A 27,968-nucleotide genomic window follows, 5' to 3' on the forward strand; every position below is an offset into this window, starting at 1 on the left:
GTGTGTGGTATCTGTGGTGTGTATGTATGGTTTGTGCGATGAATGTGTGTGGTGTATGTGTGGTGTGTGTGTAGTGTGATGCACATTAGGTGTAGTGTATATGTGTATGGTGTGTGTGTGTATGATATGTGTGTGCATGTATGACGTGTGTGTGTGTGAGTGTGTGTGTGTGTGTGCGCGTGTGTAAGCACATGTGTCATTCTCTCTCCAGGGCTGACCATGGGCTCTGCTTGGCAGAGAAAACACAATGCTAAGGGGAGCCCAAGATGCCAATGTTTGCAGTGCCTCCTGATAGGCTGAGCTTGGACAATGGGCTTTGTCCTCAACAGCCTCACTTTCCCCAGAAATAAAAGGGGCTTTCCCAGGACAGTTGATACTCCATTTCTATAGGATTTCTATCCTTGGGTTCAACCAGTTGAAGTTCAAACAAAACAAAACAAAACAAACAAACAAAACTCCTCAGAAGCAGACACTGTGTCTGTATTGGACACACAGACGTCTTAGCTTGTTCCTGACACAGTATGATGCCACGACTATGTGCACGGCATGCGCTGTAAGTCACCTGGGGCATCTGAAGTTGGTGGAGGAGATGTGCAGGTGACATGAGAACGCCACGCCCTCTGTGCAGGTGACATGAGAACGCCACGCCCTCTATGGTCCCAGCAACCCCGATGACTCTGTATATATCACTAAAGAGGCTGCTAAGGTGGCCGACGAGAACAGTCTCACTGCAGACTGAATGCTCAGTCCCGAGCCACCATCTCCATCATCAACACCAACATTTAATGAGGTAGAATAGAAACACTAATCTCGGGCAAACCACTGTGGTGAGGGTCAAGTACACTGTAAGAGGCACAGCCCTGCCCAGTGTGTTCTGCCCCACTAAAAGCTGGACAGTGCCGGGCTTGTAGCATGTGGCATCTCCTGTAACGAAGCCAGCCAGGGTTGGGCAGGATCTCTGTGTCTCCCCTTTCCTACTGTGCCAGCACTGGCTGGAGAGGACAGAGATCCCTGGGAGGCAGGGCGTCCCCTAGGGACACTTGTGATGCAGTGTCACTGCCTTTTCTGATCATCTTCAGAAGTGCCACCCTGGGGCCTCAGGGCCTCTGGGATATAGAGGTTCCTAGGCTTTCAGTTCTGAAAACCTCCCTCTATCAGCTCCTCTGCCACACCCGAGGGAGGAACAGTGTCATAACCCCCAACCGGAATGAGGCCTCCTGGACATCGTTTGTGAAACGAACACAAAAACGTGGGGGTGGGGGTGCAGGAGAGTGTGGGGGCCAGGTTCTCAGAAGTCCCAGGAAGTGGAAGAGTGCGTGCTGATGGAGGAGTCAGGGGGGGGGGACACTCCAGGTGGGGGGCACCAGCCGGCGCATGGTAGGAGGTGGTGGCTGAGAACTGGCCTTGTAGGGAGAGAGATGAAAGGCTTGGGAGGTCCTGGTGGGGGGGCTGTAGGTGGAATGTGGCCGAAGGCCTTGAGATTCTAGGCTGAGGCGTGAGTCTGATGACATCTATGGAAAACAATTTTATTTGCTTTTCGAAGAGCACTTGAATAGTTCAGATTCCTGCCCAAGGTTGCTGGCCTCCATGCTTAACAATCTGGTCAAATGGAAACTTCCAGCGACTGGTGGGTGGGAGTGGGAAGGGAGGCGGGTAGGTTGACCAGTAAGCCTCAGGAACCTTGGCTTTTAAATCCTGACTTCTGTAGGGAAAACGCAGCTCCTGCCTACCGGATGGCTCCATTGCCGGCTGCCCAGCTGCCCCCCTCCTCCTGGCAATCACCCAACTCCTCACCAGGGGCTGTGGCTCACGCTCACCCTTCCCCAGATCCACCTTTCAGAGGGGATCTGAATAACCAATCTGTTCCTCTATGCCTAGAAGCCTTCACGCCTCCCATTGCGAAGGGTGAAGATGCTCTATGGTGTGACAGCTTAGTCCCGCCAGTGACAACTGAGACTCAGTTCAGGGGTGCTGGGCAGGATGGAGCCCCCCCACTCTTCTCTTGGATAAATTCCTAGTCTCCCCAATTTTGGCTCAGTATAGGAATGAGTTCTGGGAGCCAGCTCAAGGTAGCCTCCAAGCTCCTACTTCCTGAAGTGGCCTCTTCCAGCTTCCGACCTAATTCTATGGGGGAATCTTGAGTCCCCCAGTCAATAGATTTGAAGTGTAATTTTAATGTATCGCCATTATTGTGCATGTGGATGATGTGTGGGAGTATACACATGGAGGTCAGGGGACAAGTCTGTGGAGTAGAGTAGGTTCCAGTGACCCAACTCAGGTCCTTAGGTTTGCATAAGAATACGCTTTGCTCACTGAAGCGTCTATTCCTAACCATCAATAATTTTAACCAAAAAGCTGTGGCTTTCATGTACGTGAGGCTTTAAAACATGCCCTACAGAGATGGGCAGATGACAGGGTAGGGTGCCTAGACTGGAGGTGTCCACAGGTCCTGGGCTTCGACTCTGCTTCCCCTGCTCCCTTTTATGGACCTTATGGGTGTTTAGCTTCTTGGTGCTCCAGTTTCCCCCAGAGACTTCAAGGGGGTTCATGACAAGTTTTGAGGCAATCATTGGAAGATGCTAACCTGGGCGTATGAGACTAGCGTATGTAGAGTTACAATACCCAGAAAGCACCATAAGGAATAGTATGTTAAAAACAAGTGGAGTGTCTGGGCAACTCTTGATTTCATATCATAAACCCCCACCAGGTGAGTAGCTATCAAAGCCTACAGGGGCTCGGAAGTCAAGAGCCAGGGCAACCGACAGTCACATCTGGGAGGTGGGTACCTCTGAATATCCATGGGACGCCTTTTTTCCCCATTGTCACCAGCCCAGCCAAAGCTCAGGAGGTCACACACAAACCCACCTCCCTCTAACTCTGCAGGGCCAGGATGAGCACCTCACATCACCAGCAGTCACAGGCCAGGGCTACACCATAATCTCATTTCCTTGATTCATGTTCATCCCCATGGTGAGAGGAACCAGTTGACCCTCTGTGGTCACAAAGCCACCAGACAGGATCAGTGGCTTCCCTGAAAGAGAATGCACTCCCCTTCAGTTTTTGTCCAACCTCTATGCTTCCTGGGCAGGGATGCCTCCATAAAGAAAGAAGCCTAGTGGGACAAAGCAACCATTTCCAGTCTGCAACGTTAAGTCTTAGGCCTGCCTGGACCCCTGACAAGTCAGGACCACTGTAAGGAAGCACAAGAAGGGAGGGACTTCGGACTCTCACCAACAGCAACAAGCAGCCAGCGGGCCAGGTTTGAGTCTCCTTAGCCCTCTTCCTTCCTCCCAGGACCACAGCATCCAGGAGGTAGGAAGAGGAAGTCCCTGAGCAGGGAGGAGTGCCATGGGGAACACACTGTACTCTGACACTGACAGCCCTGCCCTGGGTAAACAGTGGGCAAAGTCCACCGCCTGGGCTTGCTTCGGCGGCCCAGCCAGCTACACAGCCTTTAAAGGCCAAGCTCCGACATCAAAAGTCATTTGTATGCGATCATGCCTCAGTGCAGAAGGCACATCTTCACTGGGCAGAGCTGACTAAGGCTTCCACAAGTGTGACAGGGGAAACACAGAGGCACCAAGAGGCAGGGTTCACAGGTGACAAAGTCCACAGGCTAAGTACTCTCTAGCCAGGCCAACCTGTTCAGTCTTCAGAAAGCACCAGGTCTGTCGTGTGTCCTCCCTTTCCCGGCCCTCATTATCTCGCTCCACCGAGCACCACTGTTTCCTCAGATCACCTCCCACTACTCCCCTGTGGTTTTGCAATGACTTGTATTAGATGTTCAAATAACATGAAGACAGTTTAAAGTAGACAGGAGGACCATGCATGACGACACTCAACTTTGCTCAGGAAGACAGCCTGGGCTACATAGTAAGACCTTGTAAGACTGTGTCTTGGAAAACAAAACCACAAAAGCAAGAGGCTGGAGTGGGAAGATGGTTCAGCTCTAGCAGAGAACCCAGGTTCACTTCCTGGCATCACATGGAGGCTTACAAGCCTCTGTAACTCCAATTCCAAGGGATTACCATACCTTCTTCTAGCCTCCGAGGGTACCATGTATGCCCATAGTGCACAGAAACACATGTAGAGAAGCATTCATACGCACAAAATAAATCTTTACAGAAAAAAACAAAAATGTGCAGAAAAGGATTATAGGCAGTCTTTATGCAAATTATATGTGTATTTATGCAAATCTGCAATTGTACTGAAATATCAGGACCTCTGTGGTGAGGGTCCCAGAAACAAATTCCCAAGGACGCCAGGGGAATAACTGCAGCGTAGCTCGTTTGCTCGTGTCCACAGCCGGCAGACACAGATGCACTGTAGAGAGAGCAGCTTTAGGAGCGCACAGCCAAAGCCCAAATGCTGTTGGCTAAGCAATTACAGAGCTGTGGCTCGACCTAGCCTGGCCTCTGAGCCCCTGCTTGCTCACTTCACTATAGGCATGGCAGCCTTTTGGTTCTTCAGACCCCCAAGCCATCTCTGCCTCCCTTGGGGCCTTAGCACCTGCAGCTGTGTCTGAAAGCCACCTGCCTGCACACCTGCACCTTGCTGCTGTCACAGGTGCACGCTGCTGCCACCCACCCGGAACACGTCGGTCTGCAGAGTGGCCTCCATCCCAGAGGAGAGCACAGCCTGCAGAGGCTGGCAGATGCCTGTCTGGTGCGCTGTGCTTCAGGGTGTGTCTCTTCTCCCGGCACGCTCCCATCCCACCTCTAGTTCATGAGTAATCCTTGGGACACACTAAGAAGATGCTCCCCATGGTCACAGTCACCTGCTGGGGACTTGGGGGGCTTCTGATCACCCCTACATGGTCTGTTACCATGGAAAGCAGACAAAACTTTTCCAGAGCTGGAAATGAAGTTTGAGTCTGGTCTACTCTCACTCCTTTGACGCAGGGAGGCTCAGTAACTTGCCTAGGGTCACACAACAAAACAGTGTCCTGACTCTGGGTCTTTTATGTCTTATCTGGTGCTCTCTCTATAGGTCCAGGAAGGGCTCCAGGGTTAAAATCAATGTCAGAGTGACAGGGGAACAGATGCTCCCACACCAGCGGCAGACGGGCAGCTACATCCAGACATGACATAAGAGGTGGTGGCCCCAGCTTCTCAGCACTGGGGGGCTGCCTCACTTGGTCACTGTGGGCTCATCGCTCTATCTCTCACTGCCTCAGTTTCCCCCATGAAACAGGGGCTGTTTGATGACAAAGGCAGTACGATTCAGCTGCAGCCTATTTTTAGCTTCCTATTGTCTCGTGGCTGAGAAGGAAGCATGAGTAGAAAACAGAAAATTCCAAGGCTGGGCAGGAGAAGGGGATGTCAGGGCCCAGCCCGGCTAACTGTAAACACAGCTACAAAAAGGCTCTGAAGCATGAGGTCAGGGCCCAAGGCAGGAGGGCTACCAGGCTGTGGATAAGAGCGAATTCTGGAATCAGGGATGGATGACTGACATCAGCTGCTGGGAAACCCATGCTCATTCCTAAACGTGGGCCTGAGGAACGAGAGGGGCTTCCAGGTGGGCCACCTTGTCCTCTATGAGGAAGCTACCTAGGCCTTCTGAGCACCTTCCAGCTACGACATCAAAGGACTCATGGGAAACTCACCAGCCAAACTCGGGGCCAGGGGTGACGAGTGTGTGATCCTGCTCTGTCCGTGAAGGGCTTTCACACGTGAGGCTCAGTTATACTCCAAGCTCAAAGCCCTTTTGTGATGTCACATGCTTGGATATAGGAGCAAGCCGGTTGCAAGGTTTCCATCCCTTTCTAAATTGCCCCCTCTTCTCATCTAGACCCCGGAAAGCCAGTTACCCCAGAGAAAAATGACTTACACTTCTGTCGTGATGAATCCAGTGAGCTCTGACAAGAAGAGGAAGAGGATGAAAAGGCAGCAGCAGATGGAGACTGTGGGAGACACAGACAGCGTCAGGGATGCAGGATGCTCCACACAGGGGGCCAGTCCCCACTGCCCCTCCTGTACCCTGGAGGAAAGCCGCTTAGAGGCCCCAGCACACACAGGGTAAGGGCACCCTTGTGGAGATCATCAAAGCCCCTCTTATTTACCACCTCAGTGTGATTCCCTTCTTACTCAAAGTCCCACTGGCCTGACCCTGTGGCCAGGTTGGTCTCCTCACACAGGCAATGGGCTCTGCTCAGCTCCTCAAGACCTCTTTGATGCAGAGGTCGCCCTGGAAGAGGACTGCGTGCTCATGGACGAGGTGCTTACTGAACATCTGGGAGATACCATGCGACCACCAGACTTCTCTCTCACATCAGTGAACCAGAGACGGAGGCACGGTTTGCCACAGGTCTGACCTTCTGGCTATAGCCGGTGTCCACCTTGGGAGTTGTCCGCTTTGCAACAGGGTGAGAGCAGACGCACTCACCAGAAGCCATATGGCAGCTTGGATTCTCTTCCCAGGTTGGTGGCATGCACAGCCCCTGTCCTGATGCTGGCCCGTGGCAGTGGGCCATCTCTCCTGGTCACCGTGTGGCCATCACAGGACAGCCAGCATGGCGCCAGGTATGCCATAGACTGAGATGGACTTCCGTTTCTATTTCTGCTTTTTTGAACTAACAGCAGCTTCGCTGGGACACAGACCTGGAGGTAACAGTAGAAAAGCATCTCCGTCCACGTCTGTCTGTCCATCTGCCACCTATCTAATTTCCTGCCTTTGGGGGAGGAAGCCCAGAATTCAAGGGCAGAGGTGGGAAGGGCTGGCCAAATTTTAAGCCTAGCCTTGACTACACAGCAGGTTCCAGGCTAGCCAAGACTCTCCCTCCAAGCCAAAACAGCAAACAGTATAGATATTCATTCATATATGTATATGCAGATATACATGCTTTAAGCCTCCTTTTGTTCTAAATTAGTAACAGCAGGACATACACCCCCTTTCAGCCACTCTTCAAGCACTTGGCAATGTGTAGAGTTTGTGTAGACGGAGGCCTTGCGTTGTCCTGTTCACAGCACAGAGATTAAGCGCAAACATCCTCTCCAGTTATGAGGTGAACCCCCCTGAGTGGCTCAGCTACCAACCCAGCTCCTGGCTCCCGCTCTCCTGCCTACGGGGGTGGTTACTGCCTCTTGGGGAACGGTCGACCAGCAGGCAAAGCATTCTACAGCTGGACCTTGTGCCTTTCTGTCCAGAGCCACCAGGGCCTACATTTCAGCACCATTTTGTCCACACCGGCCCCAGTGGCTGAGGCCGGGAGTACACAGCACAGGAGGTTTTCTGGAGGTCGTTGCTGACTTTAGGATAAATGACGTCTTCTAGCTACTCTTCCTGCTCCACACCTGCAGATACACCCCAGAGTCCTAACTACCCACACTGTGGTGGGGGAAGGAGACTGGGGAGGCCTTTCTCTGAGATCTGTGTGCTTCTGCAAAGGCTTGGTACAAAGCTTCGGTCACCCAGCAGGTAGACAAGGTAACTCAGTGGGGTCCATCGGCCCTGTCCCCCACTTATGTAAGTGCACCTGATTCCTGTCTCAGACCGGGGAACCAGAGGGGAGGTTTTGGCATCACTGTGGTCTCAGGGCCTAACAGTGCTGGCTCAGAGAAGGCACAGATAAAAATATATATTTATTGAATAATTGAATGAGTGGGAAACCACGAAAGCAGGGAGGAAGTATTCCAACGAAGGCCTTCAGATCTCAGAGGCTGGATGAAGGCTTTCAATCCATGTTTGGGCAAGGCTTGGAGGCTCTCTGACTCCAGACTTCTGAAACTGACTCAGGCCCTGGGCAGCCGGAATGTAACCCCAGGAGAGGCTTGCTAGTAGGAAGCCAGGTACTGCCAAATTGGAGGGGCCAAGCTCGGGACCCTTACACCCCGAGGGAAAGTTAAGGAGTCCCTCCGAGGTTGAAAGAGCCATGTAGGGCAGGAAACAAAATCCACAGGCTGACGTTCGAGCCCCAGAATTTTGCTGTCTCCTTCACAGCTATTAATAGCAGCCATCCCACAGCGTAACGCAATGGCGCATGCCTGAGTCGGCCTGCCTGGCTGGGCTGCATGAGCCCCAAGGACGAAGACCGAAGCCCATTCATCAGCACCGTCCCAGCACTTGGCACAGGGCCTGGCCCAAGGTCCAGCTTAATAAATATTTGTGTACTAAATGGTAGCTAAGGGCTGGCTTCCCATGCCTCAGACCTTCCCCGAGTGTAAGGAAAAGATCATCAAACCACGTTCCTGAGGGCTGCCAGGCAGAACTTTCTAAATAGTTAAAAACGTACACCCTCTTTGACTCAGGCCTCCTAAACCCTGGAGAGCTTCCTCGTAACAGAACATGTGAAGACAGGACAAGAACATCTAAGTGACAATAGCCTAGAATCGGGCTGGCCGCCCTAGGTGCCATGGGCCAGCTGGAGAGAAGGTAGAGCTGTTGGTGGAGGTGAGAAAGGTGTGTTCCAGCAACAGAGACCAGGGAGAGGGGGCATGCACACAGTGGTCCCTGGGCAGACAGTGTGCAGGTTCATCCTGGGTTTTTAAGAGGGTGCAAACCTGATTACTCAACAAGCTGGGTAACAGGAGACTAGAGTAATCTGCAAGGAGCTGAGCTGATATGTGGTGGCATGGAGGGGGCAGGAGCCGAGTTTCTCATAGTCTAAGCAAGTCTTTTTCAGGGGCAGGAGTCTTGCCCAAGGACACACAAGTGCTCTCAGCAGGAGGATGAAGCCAGCTCTTCCTGACAGGAAGGCCTACGAACACCCAGGAAGAGCTTTTTGTCCCCCACGACTGGAGAAGTCACCTGCTGCTTTAGGAAACCCAGCTGGAGAGAGGGCTGGGGGTAGCTAGAGTTGTGGGGGTCCCCAAAGGCCACCAATGTACCTGAGAGAGGACTCAAGGCTGCTCACCTGGCCTACATTCACACAGCAAGGCTGGGGCAGCTGTGAGGCTCTCTGTCTCATACCAAGCATCCGGGGGCATCCAAGACCTAGTCCTGACTGCCCCTCCTGTAAGCGGTGACATTTTGGGTGAGTTACCTCCTTTCAATAAGCAACTGAGGCCAAAGCCTTTCCACTTACTTGCTGGTGACTTTGGTTTGTTCTGAGTATTGTTTTTTTTTTTTGGGGGGGGGGGGCGGTGGTTCTGTTGTGGAACAGAAATGGATGCTAAGCTAGGACTGTGCCCACACAGCTTCTCCTGGACGCCCTGTTCACGTCTGACATAACTATGGCCCTTTGTCAGTGTAGAGGACTCTGCACTGTTGCCATGCTCCTAACTCTACCATAGGTTTCACCAGCTTCCCAGGAAGGCTGTTTCTCTGCAGGAACAGATCCTGGAGCCTACCTTGCGTTACTCCTGAGCCCTTCTGTAATCCACCCTTTCCTCTTCCCCCAGCCTTGCTCCTCTGGCAGCATACCGCTCAGGTATCTGGCAGAAGACACCCCCCTCACTCCCAGGCTGGGGCTGTGCTGCTCTGTCACATCCGCCAGGGTTGTAGCTTAGTGGGGAAGATCCCTCAGCGGCAAGGCTTATGTCACATCAGGCGTCCATACACCCACTCGAGCAATTGCGGTGACGCTGACTTCCCTTGCACGGCAGAGCTCGCACAGTGGAGCTGCCACGTGTAGGCCTCCCCACAGGAAAGCCACCATCTTACATTCCTATTCTCTTTTCTGTGGGAGTGAGTTGCTACAGCCTCCCAACACTGGAGTAGGGAGAGGGAAGGGTATCCACAGGGTCACCAGAGTTCTTGAGTGAGTGTGTCTCCTCTCCCCAGCTCATTTACTCAAAGGCCTTTCCCCTAACTCTTTGGGTTCCAGATCACCAGAGTCATTGCTCATCTTATTCTCCGCTTGGGTCCTTGGGTCCTCTTGTCCTGCTGACATGACACTAGGCTCACTTATACCTTCCTGCCTGACGCTGTAAATGGCTACTTTTCTGAGATGCCCTGGCTCCTCTAACTGAACTAAGTCAGGGTGAGTTTGCGATTTCTTTCAACGGCTGAAATTATTAATAATTCAAATCGTTTCAGAGGCAGGAAGGTCAAAGCATCCTTCCCATACCTCTGATCCGTTCTCATGGACGTCTTTTTGTTTGTTTGTTGTTCTTGGGGTTGTTTTTTGGTATCAGTTTTTATTTTTCAGACAGGCTTTCTCTGTGTAGCCCTGGCTGTCCTGGAACTCAGAGATCTGCCTGCCTTTGCCTCCCAAATGCTGGATTAAAGAGATTTAAGTCACCACTCTCCAGCTACTTTTAAATTGTGTGTGTGTGTGTGTGTGTGTGTGTGTGTGTACACGTGTGTGCGTGTGTATATGTGTATGTGTGTGTGTGTGTGCATGTGTGTGCGCGTGCGTGTGTGTGTGTGTGTGTGTGTGTGTGTCTGGAGCACTTTTCCCCACAGCTTGGAGGCACTATCACATCTTCAAAGCCACCTATCATACAGAGCCAGGGGTGGACTTTCCACTTACAGCGCCTGCTAGGACTCAGAGAGTTCTGGTTCTAGGAGACATTGCTTTGGACTTTGAGATCAGGGATCCCGAACCTGCACTGGTATTTGCTGCATCCTACTGGTCATGGCTGGCTGTCCTGTCTTGCAGAGTTACACAGCAAGGACAGATAGAGATGCTTCGAGGAGAGAGGCGAAGGGCCCGTGGGATGCTAGGCATGTCCCCCCCCCCCTGCACTTCCTTCTTTCCTCCTTGCTCCAGAGTTCTGCAGAGCGTGGAAGCATGGCTATTTGAGGGCTAGGCAGAGGGCTGGGTTAACGGTAAAATGGGCAGTTACTCACTAATGGCACCAGTATATGTTGGCTGCGTGAGGTCCTTGGGCACCTTCCTGTAGATGTCAAACCTGTGGAGAAGAAACGGGGGGATTAGACAACTGCAGGGTACAGGTCTTGAGGCAGAGACAGGGCTGCCACCTGGGCTAGCTCTTACCAAAGGCTCCTTCCTAACCCCGAGAGGCCTTATGAGGGCCCCACTGTCTTAGTTGGGTTTCTATTGCTATGATGAAACACCACAGCCAAAAAGCAAGTTGGGGAGGAAAGGGTTTGTTTGGCTTACACTTCCACATTGCTGCTTATCACCAATGGAAGTCAGGACAGGAACTCAAGCAGGGTAGGAACCTGGAGGCAGGAACTGATGCAAAGGCCATGGAGAATTGATGCTTACTGGGCTGGTTCCCACGGCTTGCTCAGCCTGCTTTCTTATAGAACGCAGAATCCCCAACACAGGCCTGGTACCATCCACAGTGGGCTGGGCCCTGTCCTGTCAGTCACTAATTAAGAAGATGCTCTTAATCAGCCTGGTCCATAGCCCGACCTTATGGAGGCATTTTCTCAGTTAAGGCTCAGTTCCCTTCTCCCAGATGACTACAGTTTGTGTCAAGTTGACATCAATCTAGCCGGCACACCCACACGTCCCTCTGCTACGTCCCACCATGTCTCCATGGTGACCCAAGCTCATTAGCCATCATTTTACACACTCCTGTATTTATGCTTGTGCACATTTCTTGGTGGGTCTTGCCTCTGTCAGAATGTAACTTCCTCCTGAAGACAAAGGACCTTGTGAGATCTTGTCCCTAGCTCAGGGTGACAGGCCGTGGGCACTGAACCAAAGGAACCTCTGGGTCCAGGGGGCCAGTGGGAGGCTCTGCGTCTCTTTGACACTGGTGTACTGGGTATACTGGTATGCTTTTTGGCTCTGAGCCATCTCTTCACCCCTTCTCCTACCTCTCCACCTTCCCGTCCTGGTCCACTGTCCCCACCTTCCCTGCCAGTTCCTGCCTATAGGATAAGGTAGGGTCAGCTAGGCATAAGCCTGGTTCTGCCTCTGGTTGTCCACCCTAGTTTTTCTTTCCTAAACACACCACCAGGGCCAGGGAAGTCCTGGGGTATGATGGGAGATTGTGGGGCTTTGGAATCAAACGTAATTCTTGCCCTGTCTTGGTCAAGTAGGGGTCAGGACTCTGGAATCGGGATTTCTGGTAATCTTGGCTCTTCCTTGCCGTGCATCTTTACTTCTCCAGGCCTCGGTTTCCTCATCTATAAATGCAGGGCTGCTGCCACTAAACCCTGCAAGCCTACTACTGAGAGGTAAGAAAACCTGCCTCTGAGGGATTTGGTACAGGGTCTCCTCATGGGAGGCTTCCACACCCTTGGCTTCCTGTCTTTCCCTTGGCAGTGAGCAGCAGCCAGCCTCCTCAAAGCAGAGCTGTCAACAGGGCCCTCAGTCTGCACACCCTCAAGCTGGAAGGCGGAGCTTGCCTCTGGCGATTGGGAAACCAAACACACCTGCTACACCTCTGTCTCCTGAATCAATGCTGGTACCCTACTCTGCTAATTACAAGGAGCCTGGAGGAATGCCAGGCTAAGGGCTGACACTTTCCCTTGCTGTTTGCTCTGTGCACAGCTGACAGGGTTGGGGTGTGACTGAGCAGCCGGGAGGTCTGCGCAACAAAACGGCCTCACTTCTCAGACACACCTCTAATCTGGAGAGGTCTATGAGAGGGTCAGACATTAGCTTGCACCGTGTATGACCTTGCCCAAGGTCATGTCACTTCTCTGGACCTTACTACCTTCTGTGGAGCCACAGGAGGGTCAATGGCCGGCTGCATGTTAAGCTCTTAGAGCCAGCCTGGCATTCTGGAAGTGCTCAGTGTTCGCAGGGTCCATTTACTAACTGTCACTTGACTGATCAGGTCCCCACTACACACTGAGTCCTCTTAATCTGCCTGGCCTGTAAACACACAGCTCCCCGTAAGGGACAAAAGTGGGCAGGGAAATCCAGTGTTCAGATGGGTGAGCTAAGACAACGAGGCAGGAAGAATGGCCTTTGGGCCCCAGTGAGGCTTTCTCTGGTAAGTGAAACAGGAAGGAAAGCGCAGCCTAGAGCACGAAGACTGCAAAGAACAAGATCAGAACACAAGTCGAGTTCCTGGGATGCTGTGTGCAATTTGGGGAGCAGGGGAGAGGGAATGGAAAAGAGGTCTCAGAAGTTCCTGAGTGTCAGGCCATGGCCAGGGGCTCCTGACATCTGTCAGTTCCTGATCATTCCGGATCATTGCCTAGCCTAGACCTCTCCTCTTCTTGAGCAGTACGTGAGCAAACCAGAGTTTCACTCCTAGCTCACATGTTAAGGGAGTGTGTGTAAGGGAGCACCCCCCCCCCCCGGGGTGACAGGTGGAGGTATGGGCTTAGGGTGACCAGATGTTCTGATTTTATTTTTTGTTAAAAAGACCTTGAATTTGGAAATGCGCATGGAATGTCCCAATTCTTAAATGTTGTGTAACAAATGCAAGACAAAGAGGCATTTATAAACAGCGAGGCTGGGAGCCCAGTGTGTGACTCTGTGGGCTGAAGGCAGGGGCAGCCTATCTTTAAAAAGGCACCTGGGCAGGTGGAAGCCATGTGGGACTCCTGAGGCAACCAGACAGCTAAGCCACAGGCAGAGAGATGGTCTTGGAAACCCCTGTCCACTGCTGGGCCTCAGTTTCCCTGGATGAAAAGCAAGGGGGTGCCTGAAAGGTGAAGACAGAAATGGCTGGAGTACCCTGTGGGGACTACAATCCAGCCAGTCTCTTGCCATGTCACCGTCAGAGTGGACGTACTATCTCAAAACCGGGAGTTCGTGATTAGCCAGAGTCTGCTCAACAGGAGCAAGAAGTGGTGGAGGGTAGAACATGGGCGTCTACTCTGGGGCAAGAAGGGGAGTGAAGGAGATGGAGGGAGGTTGATCATGTATGTACAGCATCGTGGACAGCAGGGATCATGTATGTGCAGCATCGAGGACAGTAGGGATCACATATGTACAGCATCAAGGACAGCAGGGATCATGTATGTGCAGCATCAAGGACAGCAGGGATCATGTATGTGCAGCATCGAGGACAGCAGGGATCATGTATGTACAGCATCAAGGACAGCAGGGATCATGTATGTATAGCATCGAGGACAGTAGGGATCACATATGTACAGCATCAAGAACATCAGGGATCATGTATGTGCAGCATCAAGGACAGTAGGGATCATGTATGTGCAGCATCGAGGACAGCAGGGATCATGTATGTGCAGCATCGAGGACAGCAGGGATCACATATGTACAGCATCAAGGACATCAGGGATCATGTATGTGCAGCATGGAGGACAGCATGGCCCGGGGTCTCAGCACTAGGGAAAGAAAATGCAAGTGCAGACGGCTGGCTGGAATGGAGGCAGGAGTGTTAACTCAGCATCTCAGTCTGTGCAAGCACGTGGAAAGGGACTCGTGCACGTCATGCACACATACACATTCCCCAGATCTTTTTACAGACAGAGCTCACAAGGCACAAGGACATGGCCAACAGCTAACAGCCAAAACCTGATCTGCGAAGCACTCAGAAATGGCTGGCTCTTGAGCTGAATGGAGAAAGGCAGGATAAGCCGGGAGCAGCTGCTTAGGTCAGCACTGGGGACCACTGTCCTCTGGGTAGAACACGGCCTTTGCCATCCCGAAATCAAATCAGTTGTGGTGACCGGAGAAGAGCCTCAATAGATGGGAGGCTACCATGGAGGGGAGGGAGGGCTTTGGGTTCTGAAGGAAAGAGTTCAAGGGGCACACACCAGTCACCTAAGGCTCCCCTCAGGATACACAAGTGATTAGGAGGTGCTGGGGGAGGGGAAGCCACAGGTAAGCTTAGGTAACGCCTCACCCATTCCTTCACACAACTCTAAGTAACTCCAGTAAACTCATTGGTTCAGCAGGCTGAGTTCTAAGTTTGGTCTGTTGTCAGCAGCCTGTTTGGGGCGAATAGATGTTGTGTCTCCCAGGAAAAGCTAATGTGATAGTCTGAACTTACTCTCACAATGGGGGTAGGTGTTCAGAGATAAGACGGTATAAAAGGGCTCTTGCTGGCCAGAGGACAGACAACGTGAGACTCAAAATGAGTGAGACGGTGAGTCCTGGTAAAGCAGGAAGTCAGGCATCCGGGAGGAAGGAATGGATGGATAAGGCAGGAGGCGAGGAACGGAATGCTGCTGTTACTCTGAAGCACCTCCCCATAAAATACTAATTATAAAGTGGGGGGATGTGGCTCTGATGGAAGAAACTTGGCAGACATCGTGCTGATCGAAGATGCCACCATCAGAAAGACATGACATCCCCCGAATGGCATCAACTCAGGGTGAGGGATCCTGTCCACCACAGACACCTCAATCTGATCATGAGGAGCCGCTGCAGACATGACAGATGCCCGAGTGTGTGTCACAGGTGGGAGGCTGTAAAGGTAACCTGGGCACTATCCCAAAAGAGGGACTCATGGGACAAACTGACTGAACTTGGTGTGGGATGACAACAGACTTCCTTTTCTGGAGTTAAGAACTTTTGAGCAAGCCCTGGGGTCTTGCTGGTATTACCATATAACGTTCCTTCTTATTCGTGTTTGGATAGAGGCATTAAGGTTATGTCTGCCAGCTTTTCATGGCTGTGACAAAATACCAGAGAAGATCAGCTTCACAGAAGAAAGGTTTGTTTTGGCTCAGGGCTCCAGGGCTTGAGGTCTCAGTCTGGCTTCTGCTGCTTGGGTCCTAGAGTGCAGTAGAGTATCTAATCTCAGTGGTAGAAGCAGGAGGCAGGAAGGTGGTCAACAGACAGACAGACAGACAGACAGCAAGGGACCAGGGACAAGATTCCCTCCCAGGACAACCCCCGGTGACCTGCTTCTTCTTGCTCAGCCCCAGCTCTTAAAACTTCCTATTTCCCATGTCACTGAGTCCTTTGAGCTATAAAGCCACTAGCAGGCGAGTCCATGGATGACGCTGGAGTCCTCATATCCAATCTGCTTTAACATTGCTGTCCTGGGGACCACGCCTTTAAGCACAGGGCCTCTGGGGACATTATAGATCCAGTCCAGGACATGATGTAAGATGCTGACCTTTGGGGACACTCGGGTAAAGGGCATATGGGAATTCTGCTATTTTTTGCAACTTGGGGATAAGTATAAAACTATTTCACAATGAATAGAGATTACTTTTAAAATTCACATGGAAAAAAATAAAGTGAGGCTGCCACTCAAAATGTTTTGGGAAGAAGCTTGGTCCTTGTGGGCACCTGAATTAGAGGTGCTGTGCTTGCCGGGTGCTGTGGGGCAAGCTTGTTGGGGGACCAGGGGCAGGGAGATGTCCAATTAAAGCTGTAACAGGGAGGTGAGACCCAGACCAAAGCACAGGAGGCAAAGTTCTAGAAGTCATGAGGCCAAGCAGCCCAGATGGGGCCCTTTCACGTACACATTTAGCCTTGTGGTGGGTACCCACCTCTCTGACTACGGTGTCCCACCCTCCTGGGGACATCTGAGGCTCAGGTGGAGGGAATCCCTATGTCACTGAGTTCCTGGGTAGCAGAACCTGGTGTGGAATCCCCAAGCCATCATCTTCCTGTCAACCCACACTCTGGGGACCGCACTCATGGTCTCTTACTGTCAAATGAGACCAAGGTCTCAAGGCTTCGATCATTTACTTTTCTAAGGATGCTGCCTGATAGGCCAGGGGAACTTCAGAAACCCATCATTCGTTCAGCAAATACGTATTAAACATGCACGGAATGCAGCAGTGTTCTAGAAGGTCTGGAAAAGGAACCCACCAAGGCAGATATGGTCTCCGCCCTCAAAAAGCTGCCAGCCTAGCAAAACTTTGGGTGGCTCAGCAGAGGACACCTGTGACAAGTGACAAAGCTCTATTCCCACACGACAGACCCAAGTTGGAGAGTGGTGATGGGGTAAAGGGGGAACAGAAAAGGAACCTGGTTTCAGAGGTAACCACAAAACGAGTGAGTCAGGAATGACTGTCACTGGGAAACCGGCCCACCAGGAGGCTAGTGAGAAGCCCAGGCATGTGACAGATGAGGAAGTGAGATGTGCATCCTCTGGCTCAGATTAGTCAGGCCCTCGCAGTGGTGATGCGATCAGTCTTAGCCATTCTGCCTCAGAGAATGTGGAGGAAAGGGTAAAGAACACGGGAGAGAAACAGGATGTTTGCTGTTGCCCAGTGCTGGGGTTCACCTGCATTCTCACTCTACTCCCGGGACCAGCCTGAGTTAGGTCTGGTCTCATTTCGTATATGGAGATCAGAAAGGAAGTACCTTGGAGGGATCTCCTGTATCCCTGCCTTTCACATTCTCACTGATTCTACTGAAGAAGAAAGCTTCCGGATCTGTCACCGCTCAGCCACCACAGAGAAAGGTGAAGAGTAGGTTCATTCCCTGCCCATCCCTCAGCCTGGGAGTTTCTTAGCCTTTCAGCTAATTAATAGATGAACACAAGAATGAGGCATGGTGGCCCACATCTTTACTCCCAGCAGAGACAGGTGAGGTCTCTGAGTTTGAGGCCAGCCTGGTCTACAGATTGAGTTCCAGGACAGCCAGGGCTCCAGTGAGGCCCAGTCTCAAAACAACAATGAACCAAACCAAACAAAAAAGGCCTAGGGGCAGGGGTGTTGTTCCATTTGTGGAGTGCTTGCCTACTGTGGGCGAAGCCCTTGGCTTGCCCTCCCACACCCAACACCATATAAACTAAGTGTGTGATGTAGGACCCTAAGCTGGAGGATCCAAAGTTCAAGGTCATCCTCAGCTACACAGCAAGTCTGTGGCCCACATAGGCTATAGGAGACCCTTTTCATCAAAAGAATGAGGCCCAAGGCTGCCCTGGGAGCCCAGAGGAAGGTGAACACTTGTAGACTCCACACTCAGGCTACATTGGAGGTTATGGCAGGAGGTCAATTTGGGCTACAGAGTGAAACTCTGTCCCAACAAAGAGAAGGGTGGGACCTGGGGAGATGGCTCGGGGGTAAAGTGCCAGCAAGCCCAGCACACACAGAAAAGCTGAGCTCGGTATACCTGTAACCAGCACTGGAGGACAGAGGCAGGTGGGTCCTGGTACTGGTTGGCCAGTGTTCTAGGTTCAGTGGGAGGCCTCACGAAGTAAGCTTGGACTGAGGAGATGGCTCAGCAGCTAAAATGCTTCCCACACAACCCAAAGGACCAAATCCCCAGGACCCACACAAATACTGGGGAGCATGATGGCCCGTCTCTCCTTCCTGTCTCTAGATTCTGCTTCAAAGAAACAGACATACAGAGGGCTGCTGGAAGAAGGTACCTAACATCAACTTCTACATGCATACATGTGTGCACACATATGTATACCCCCAGCATGATCATGCATACATACCCATGCACACCAGCACATGAAAAGGGGGAGCTAAACTGAGGAGGCACCTAACTTCTGGCCTTCATAGACACCCACAAGAGTGAACACACACACACACACACACACACACACACACACACACCAAAGCAAGCCAACAAAACAAAAACTCAATCAGCCAAACAACAACAAAATAAAACAAAGCCGAAATTAAATCAACTAAAGCCTTGAAACACGGTGGGCAGTGGCGGCGGCCAGTGGCGGCATAGGGAACACACCTGTTATCATTTGATGGGGATTTGAGGGAATTTTTTTTTTAATAAGGCAAAAATCAGTTGAAAATAAAGCAAGAGATCAACCCGGACTGAAGAAAGCCCAGCCTCGGTGCAGATGCCAACAGGACTAGAGCAAGACCTGGAGTGGGCAGACAGGACCTTGGCCACCCGATGGGAGTGCTACAAACATCTGTCACCATTGTCAGCCCTAGGAACATCCCCACGGCTACCCTATGTTACCTGCTCAACTTAGAAGAGAGACCAGAGGCCCCAGGAGCAGCTCACCCAGTGTAAGCATTTGATATGGAGCCTGGTATGGCAGTGCTCACTGTAATCCCAGCTACTAAGGAAGCTGAGGCAGGGAGACTGCAGGGCCCAGCAAAGAGCCAGTCAAACAGCGTGTAGCGTGGGTCCACGGGTATTCCCTACTCTTCCTGTTGCTTGAGAAAAATGACAGAAGGTTTATTCTGGCTCTTGGTTCCAGGGCACAGCCTATGGTGTGAGGAAGGCATGTCGGTAAAGCATGGAGCAGAGAGAGAAAAACGCTGGCGCTTAGCTCCCCGTTATTCAGTCTGGTATCTCAGGGCCTTCGGGATGGTGCTGTCTGGCCGAGTTCAGGGTTGAGTCTTCCCTGCTCAGTTAAACCTTTCTGGAAACATCTTCAAAGACACACTCAGATGTGTGTGTTTCCATGGCGATGCCAAACCCCATCAAATTGACAATAAAGACTCAGTCACCACAGCCTGGCAGTTTCTGTGTCCTTGAGAGCTGCATGCCAGGGAATCTGTGAGGAATCGTGGTGCCGCTGCGTCTCCTGGGAGGTGTGGGGCACGGAGACAGTTTGGTCACCACTACTGGGGCCGAGGTGTTATTGGCACCTTGTACACAGAGGCCAGGGATGCTACTGGCCTTCCAGCTGCACGGACAGCTCCAGGAGGGAGAAGGACTATAACCACTGTCCACAGGCCTGCAGCCGAGAAAGCTGTTCTTCGTGGAATAGAAGAACATCAAGGAAGGGGTTCATTTCCCCACCCATCCTGTGTCCCCCATCAAGAGGCCTCAGGGGTTCTGCTCCAGCTAGTGAACTCATAGCCATGGCCCTGATGGCCCCACAGACACCATGATCCTAGAATTAAGTAGTCTTTCTGGTCTTTTTCCACTCCGCATCTGAAAAGGCAAAGTTTATGTGGGAAAACTGGACAGAAGGAACCCACAGGAGGAGGGTCAAAGCGCCTGGGTCTGCCTTCCGCCTTGCTATGAAGGCACAGTTAAATATGTGTGCCGCCATTCTTTTCACAGCGCACTGTGCAAACCCTCCCTTGGTGCTAAGGAGGAAACGGAGCCGTGGGAACATACGTCAACATCAGTGCTGGGAATCAGCAGGATTTACTCACAGAAATTCAATCTGCAGTCCACCTCCAGCCTATAGAGGGAGGGGCTGCAGCCTGACTCAAAATAAACACGCATGCCTTCTCCACTCCAGTGAGGAAGTAAGTGCTGGGAGGACCATATGACTTCATCTGTGACTTCCTTCCACGGCGCAATGCCTCGGCTGAGCTATTTTAACTGTGCGCCCTGGGCCTTGCTTCTCCCCGTTCTTGCAGTTGAGTCTCCGTAGCTCTGTGCTTCCCTGGATGTGGGTGGCTCCAAGGGAGGATGTCACTGTTTCCAAAGCTTAATGAAATTACATGCCATTTACGAGCAAGTCATTGGGTAGTGGGTCATCTGTCCCCCAAAATAGCTGTTAAGACACTTAGCTGGACCTCTGGCCTGGTCGGCCCTGCCCACTGGCCTGGCAGAGACCTTGGTGTGGGGCCAGGGAGTGAGGCAGAACACGCACACTCACTTGCTCTTAGCCGTTCTTTCATCTTGAAGAGCATCAGTGGGGCAGGGGTGCATGACCGAGATGCACACACAGGTAAATGTGCATACTTAGGCCCGGAGGGGCATGGTGAGAGTGAGCCTTGGAACAGCTGTGACTATAGGAACCCTGAAAGGACATTCTACGTGGTTATGCACTCTTACCATCATCTCCTGTGGATGGGACAGAGCCTGGCTGGAGACAGCCAGGGTGAGCGAGAAGCAGTGATAAAAATCATCACAGCTGTGCTGCCCCCTCTCCCCTCCCTCACCCTTCTCTCCCCCACCCTCTCCCCTGTGATGAGGGCTCACTTGTGCTCCAGGCCTAGACTTTGACTCACTATTTCATCACTTTCCTAACCCTATGTGGTAGGTCATGTGTCTCCTCCCAGCTCACCCCTGATGTAGGGCTACATTGAACTCAGTTTGCCTCAGGATATCTGCCTTCTACCCAGGATGCCACACATCTGCCTGGAGGAGGGTAGGGTGTGATGGCCAGCACATGTTGCTGTGTGACGCTTAAGTCCCTGATTCGGATATGGTGGATACGGTTTTCTCCATCTAGCCCAGCCTCTGAGCTGCTGCCATGACACCTGGTACTCACACAGAGCCCTCTAGCCTCTGCATGGCCTCCAGCTTTATTTAGCATCCTCCACTTCTGCCCCATGCTCCCATACGTGACCTCTCCAGTCCCAGAACAGTCTTCGTGACCACAGAGTTCCTCCCGGCCTTTCTCCTCCTCCCTTCCCACAAACGCCAAGTGTGGCTGAAGGGGAAGAGGTGTTGCTGTGGCAGCCACACACCTCCCTACAGGCCTCCCGCTATGCTAGGCCAGGTTGGCTTTGTTGTGGACTCTTCCCTGGGTCTTGCAAGGCCTCACCCGTTAATGCTGCCGAGTACCTCTGAGGTTGAAACGTGAAATGGTACGGGCAGAAGCCTGCTTACCGTAGTATCGGCTGCAATAGCGAATGTTTGAAGCTAGGCCAAACCCCGGGCAAAGAGAAGGGCAGAGCACCAGCTTGAGAGCAGCCACAAAGTGGAGGGTGGCACAGCTGTCAAGAGGGACAGGCACCTCCATTAGGATCCTCCTAAAGCACAAAAGGAAAAGGCCAAGGACAGTGGAGATGGAAATTTATACTGAAGGCGAGACTGAAGTGCGCATAGACGACCATGCCCATAATTCCTGAGAGACCACGCCCACAATTCCTGAGAGAAACATGAAATGTTAAATACTCAGGACAAACCTGACAGAAGTATAAGGCAAGTGTATGTGTATGTGCTTGTGTACATTCGTGCATGCTTGTGCGTGTGTGTATGTATGTATGTGTGTGTGCGTGCGTGCGTGCGTGCGTGCGTGCGTGCGTGCGTGCAGGGGAATTAAAGACTAAGAAGGTGGGAATGTACACTAAGGCAATGGGTCAGTGTTAGCAAAGGTCACTTCCTCCCTAACTGATCTCTGTATCCAGACCACTTCCAACCCAAACCACCACAAGCATGTTTACAGACACTGACAGGATGGTTCTAAGACTCACACTGACACGTAACGGTCCTAGAACAGGCAAAGCTCCGACTCTGACAAAGAAAAAAAAAATGGAGTCTTGTCTTAAAAACAAAACAAGAAAACCTCCAGTCGATCACAAAGATCTGCTTGTTTTCTGCTAGGAGATGTACGGCAAGCCCTGCCGGGGACAGACTCACACCATCTGACCCATGCTGCCCCTGCATACGTACTGCAGTCGGCCATGTTGGTACTGTCAGCCCTGCATCCCTTCTGATCTGAATAGGTCCTGATTCCAGGACATTCTGTCTGTGTCCATGAACATCTGGGTTGTTTCCCTCTTTCAGTCATTATAAACAACTCTCCCTGGGTTTTTACATGCACAGCCCCATGTAGATGTAAGCAGATCTTTGTGATTGGAGATTGGTGGAACTTTTTTCAGATGAGCCGCCATAAAGTATACTCAATGAAAGAAAGAGATGTGTCTAAAAAGAACACATACAAGACACAGAATGGAAAACAAAACACGCACACGTCAATCACACGCCTGATGAAAGACTTGAAGTTCAGGCTACTCGGTAACTGAAAGTTGCACACTGTGACCAGGCAAAGGATTTGATCTGGTATTCTGTCAAACATTTGCTGATGTCCAAAACCACCAGAAGGGATGCTAGCATCAAAGTCACTTGGGAGAACCCAAACTGGAGCCATGGTGAGTTGTCACTATGCCTATTGCGAGAGATGGAACTATGGACCAATCAAGCAGCCGGAACTCTCACGCCTTGCCATCAAGAACATAAAATCGTGTGGCCATCTGGGAAGAATTCAGCACATTCTTAAAAAGTTAAATGTCTATTGTTTTGGTCTAATTTTTGTTGCTGTAATGGAGTACTGGGTAATTTATGAGAAGAGGTTCACTGGGGTGTAGAATTCCATTCATAACAGTGTGGTCACATCTGGTCCACTGCTGGCAGGCCTTGTTCTTGACTGAATCACAGAGACATGGCAAGGAAAAGTTTTCAAGTATGCACGGAAGAAGCAGGTGTATGAGATAGACAGAAAGGTGCCCAGTTCCTTTATGATTGATCATGCCATCTCTGTGTCAGTGAGCACAGTCCCTTAAGACCTTAACTAATTCCCATAAAACCAGCCTGAGCCTCAAGGCCTCACGAAGTCACAGAAGAATTGATCCAGTCTGCAGCAAAGCACTCACTGATTGCTAAGTAGAGTCCTTCTGACACCTGCACGCTGAAGAGCTGAGCATCATAAGCCATGTGCAGTAAACTATATTAAACCACAGCACACATTCACTCACTGGATGACCCAGCCACGCCATGTGAGGCGTGCGCCAAGGAGCACTGAGAAGCTACACACACAGGGATGTTACACTTGAACACTCAGGGAGCTTTACTTCTATTGGCCACAAAGAAAACGACCTAGATGTCTATGCACATGAAGTATGGGCCATTCACAATGTGGGATAGTGCGAGCATAGGTGCACGCGGGCTGAGGAACGCTAACAGGGTAATTTCACTCGTATCAGATTCTGGAAACTGCAATTCGATCTAGAGTCCCAGAGGGTCGCTGCAGGTGGGACTAAGAAGGGAAGCTCTGGGGAGTGACGGACATGCTCATCGTCTGGGCTGTGATGACACAATGGTACGCACAAAGCAATGAATAGGTGACACTTAACTGTGTGTCATGTACAGGCCAATACATTTAACAATGCTCATGATTATAATGTATCACATAACGTAATATAATCCAGGCCTTCCAAACCACAGCCTTGCTAAACAAGCAATGCTAGGCCACTGGCTAGGGGAAACACTTATTTTGAATAATTTAAAAAATTTTTATATTAATTTTTACTTATATGAGTACACTGTAGCTGTCTTCAGACACACCAGAAGAGGGCACCAGATCTCATTACAGATGGTTGTGAGCCACCATGCGGCTGCTGGGAATTGAACTCAGGACCTCTGGAGAGCAGTCAGTGCTGTTAACTGCTGAGTCATCCTTCAGCCCCTTATTTTGAATCTTTTACAATATCTATTTCTAGGTCATGGAACAGTTGATGGGGCAAAGTTCTGTCATCCAGAAGGATTTCCAAGAGTAAATGCAGACCGAGGGGGGATCAGAAGACTCACCCTGCATGGGTTCTCCCATCCAGGGGATACCCATGGAGCATGGAAACATTAGACAAATGAGCCAGGCTGCTGTGACATCACCACAAGTCTCAGGGACGCCAACAGAAACGCGCAGCACCACCAGAAAACTTCTCGTCTAGAGAAACAACCTCGGACCCACGCGAGGCTCCTGAGCTCACCAGTTAGAGGACTCAGAAAACACATCCGTATCACAGGGAATTCTACAGAACAAGTGACAGAATCTCCATCATAAATCAAGACATGATGGGGAAAGACGGTGGCCAGTATCTTCCTGATCCCTCACCACCTTAATTTTTTGAGACACAGCTCAACCTTGGTGCTCATCTACTCAGCTACCAAGGCTGGCCAGGGCACCCCAGGGATCCTCTCAGCTTTACCCCGACCACAGTGCTGGCACTGCAGATACATGCTTCTACACCCAGTTTTTCAATGGATGCTGGGGATTCAAACTCGGGCACACATGCTTGCGTGAAAGGCACCTCACCCACTGGGCCATGTCTCCAGCAGTCCAGCCGATGGCATCTGCTATGAAGTGTTGTAGGACTGTGAACTTCAGCTTGTAGCATCAAAGGGTCAGGTGTTCCTTGCTCTAACCACACTATCCTCGTTCCTACCCTCCCATCTTAGATGAAGGTGTGACACCCGGGGCTGAGGCAGCTTTCTGGGGACCACTTAGCTAACAGCAGAGACAAAGTCGCCGACATCCTTGGGCTATTGGAGCAGAGCCTGTAGCCGCTTACACCACCAGACCTCAGATTACATTAGAAAAACAAGACGAATCCAGCCGCTTCCATTTGGGTTTTCTGTTACTTCAGCCAAGATCACTCCTTACAGATACCAAGTAAACGATACAGAGGAAGTCCTAAGCGTTTACTACGCACCAGTGGAAGAACTTGGGCACATGTTCCCTCCTCTGCAGTCTCCCTGCCAGCATGAAACACGCTGTGAATCCCTGGAACCAGATATCCCTTTCCTAAGCGTATCTATGAGAAATTTAATGTATAAAGCAGCTACAGGAAGAGAAGCAACAATGAACAGAATAATTACGTTATACTGTCACTACTCATGTGTTTTGGGGCCATTATTAAAAATATAAAGGTTAACTGAAACAAGCCCTGTGATACGACAGTGGGCCAGATGACCAGGGTGACCACTAAGTGACTAATGGGTGGTCAGGCACACAGGTGAATGCTCCAGACAAAGGGACACTCAGATTTTAGGGTGACAGATTCATTATGTTCCTTAGATCATGTTTAAAACATACGAACCACGGCTACAATTTTCCATTCAATATTTCTGAACCAAAAACGACCTTCTGCAAACAAACCCTCCTGTATCTGGAGAGTGTTGACTTAGCAGCATGGCTCACTTCCTCACCTGCACCTGCATTCAGATGTCACCTTCTGGGAAGGCCACCACTCCGCCTTTTCTTCCCTCTCGCTTGCAGTAACATGTACATACATCATTGCTACACTGTGAGAGCCAGAGCTTCAGGCACCCTACAGAGGCCCCAAGAGACAAGTGCAAGGTGGGTGGAAGGGTGGTGTGCGTACAAGTGGGGTCCATGCACACTCCCTCAGAACCCTCCAGGAAAACATCAGATTCTCGGGTGCTGGGCTTGACTGCAGAATGACCCACCAAGGGTGGGCTGGGGGTTACTAAGTGCCTTTCAGGAGGGGCTAGGCACTTGAGAACTTATAACATGCACCACCCATTTCTGATGTCGAGTGTCTTTCATAAGACCTTCAGCCTATACCCACCTGAATCACCCCAAGTCAACAGTGGGGTGTGAAAGGGGCCTAGGAGATACACACACACACACACACACACACACACACACACACACACACACACACTGTCCCACCTTCTGGGCGAGGTACTACTTTGCCACCTGATTGTTTCTATCCTGCTGAATCCTGCCCACCACCCAGGGAACGCCATTAACAAATGCAGGAGAGGAGGTTCGGAGAAGCCAAATCACTTGGCTAGGCTCACAGAATCCGAATTGGAATTGGGGCCTGGTGAGGAACCAAATGGGGGCACCTGATGATTTTCCTGGACTACGCCCAAACTGCTTTCACCCACCAGGGGCCTTCACTGCCCATGCTCAGCATGGCCCTCCTGTACACTTATAGAACCCGTGCTAACAGAAGGCAGTGAGCGTTTGGTGGGTGAGTGAAGGAGAAAGGGTGTCCCAGAGCCGCAGGACTGCAATGCTGTGCTGCCTGGGGACCCTGGCAGCACAGCGCTGGCAAGGAGCCTGAACCCCCACCTGTCTCCCAGCCTATAACAGTTACATTAGCTCAGACCCTGGAAGTAGAAAGACACCTGGGGCTTGGCCTGGATTCAGGTTTCCTGCTAGCGAACAGGAACCCCCCAAAGTGTTTCCAATTCAGTGAAACAGGATGCTCTGCCTAGCCCCACACCCCCCCCCCCCCCGGACAGATGCTATAAATGGAAATGTATTCTTAGAGGGACAGAACATGAGCGGGGGTTTTCAAAAGTGACCCATCATGGGGTAAAAATACAGGCAGCATTTAAATGCAGAGTGGCAAGAGCTATTCCTGGACTAGATTCTCATGTTTGTGGCTTTCCGCCAGCGGTGGACTCCCAACAGGTTTAAAAGCAATAAACAGGGGGCTGGATGATGGGCGGTGGGGTTGGTGTTTCTCACACTCAGGAGGGCACTGGGGAGGGCAGCCTGTGGGATAGCTTCCGAAGGTGCCCTTGAGTGGAGTCTACATGGCCTGTCATTGGCCTCAGTTCTGTTGAGCTGAGAACACCTTTGGACAGCATTCTGTGATCTTGGGAAGTAACCGAAGGCTGAGTTCTGGCTAGGACTGGGACAAGAGGACCAGATGGAGGTTTAACCTGGAAGCGAATGGAACTTAATGAGCCTGAGTTCTAACTCATATTGTCTCACCTGATCTTCAAAACTACATGGGAATAATTCAAGGCACAGAAAATAGATTTAGCTCCACTTTTAAAATAAGAGTAAGGCTTAGAAAACCTCTAGAGAAGCAGAGGTTCAGGTGGAGATCCTGATTCTAGAAAAACAAGAATAAATAAGTTTGGGGGAAAGTGTGGGAGGAGCCATAGGCACAGGGCAGTTCTAGTCAAGGCTCATGGTCACGCAGTGAGCTGGGGACAAGGCGGGACCTCCATCTGGTCAGTCTTCACAGCTGAGATGGTGGGTTGTGGGGCCTGGCAGGCAACTGTGAACTCAGCGGTGTCCATCACATTACAGTGAGGAGGCTTCTCCCAGCCCTCTGCAGTGAGGCCGGAGAAGAACTGCACAGGCCTGGCTACGGGTTATTAATGAGAAAATGAAGATAGCTGGGCTCTGTCTCAGGAGGCCTGGTTGGCCAGCCGCGTATTATTGTCTGCCCTTCCCTCTGTCCCATGGTGCCACCAATACTGTCGTCTCCGGAAGGCCCACTGTGTCAGGCTGAGTGTCAGCTCCAAGCCTTTCTACAGGGCTGTGCCCTCTGTACCCCGTCTGCTCCCCCCACTATCTACCATCCTCCACATTACTGAGTAGCTGCTATGGACCCGGCACAGGCCTGGGTGCTGGGAATACAGCAATGTCACATCCCAACCTTCCTGCCTTCGCTTCACCTAAGCTCTGGTGGGAAAGACAACAATCAGCAAATGAGCACGTGTCAGCACTGGTAAGCATCTGAAGAACAGGGAGACAGGGAGGAGAGAGGTGCCTGGTAAGTCTGACTGGGAACCAGACAGTAGAGACCTGGATTAAACATGGCACCAGTCAAGTGGATATCCTAGGAGAACATTCCAGGCAGCAAGGACAGCAGGGCAAAGGCCCAGTGGCCAGCACACGCCTGGAAGGTTCCCAGAACGCAGGGAGGCAGATTCCGATGGAATGGGAGGGGTAGACTGAAGTCCAAGGTCACACACACATCACCCTTGCAGCTGAAGCCAGCTGGCCTGCCTGTCCCTTCTGAGGTATCAGCAGCCCTGTCATCATGTTCCCTATGTGGACATTAAGCCCATGTGTGCTGTGTTCAGGAATGTACAGCACAGCCTACTCGGGTGG

At 51.4% G+C, this 27,968-nt stretch overlaps 1 protein-coding gene and 1 long non-coding RNA gene across 7 annotated transcripts in view; one reads left to right on the forward strand and one right to left on the reverse strand.

Moving 5' to 3' along the window:
- The window catches only part of Ergic1 (endoplasmic reticulum-golgi intermediate compartment 1), a 95,797-nt gene that overhangs the window by 34,942 nt on the left and 32,887 nt on the right, over positions 1-27,968 (reverse strand). For all 5 annotated transcript variants that reach the window (XR_010055141.1, XR_010055140.1, NM_001398572.1 and 2 more), the window contains exons 2-3: positions 10,732-10,793; positions 5,830-5,902 (exon numbers count right to left, since the gene is read on the reverse strand). Coding sequence is in view for 2 of the 5 variants with exons in the window: in NM_001398572.1 (NP_001385501.1) it covers positions 5,830-5,902; positions 10,732-10,793 (135 nt within the window). In the remaining 3 variants the exon portion in view is untranslated. The remainder of the gene's footprint in view (positions 1-5,829; positions 5,903-10,731; positions 10,794-27,968) is intronic.
- On the forward strand, positions 4,198-21,044 carry LOC134480769 (uncharacterized). Of its 2 annotated transcripts, none has more exons than XR_010055557.1 (3): positions 4,198-6,017; positions 6,119-12,036; positions 12,125-21,044. It is a non-coding gene; the product is annotated as an uncharacterized LOC134480769 (long non-coding RNA). The 2 variants fall into 2 exon arrangements; XR_010055558.1 differs by having other exon boundaries at positions 4,198-5,517; positions 5,791-12,036.

Source organism: Rattus norvegicus, chromosome 10, assembly GCF_036323735.1.
Source record: "Rattus norvegicus strain BN/NHsdMcwi chromosome 10, GRCr8, whole genome shotgun sequence".
In the NCBI taxonomy this organism is placed as follows: Eukaryota; Metazoa; Chordata; class Mammalia; order Rodentia; family Muridae; genus Rattus; species Rattus norvegicus.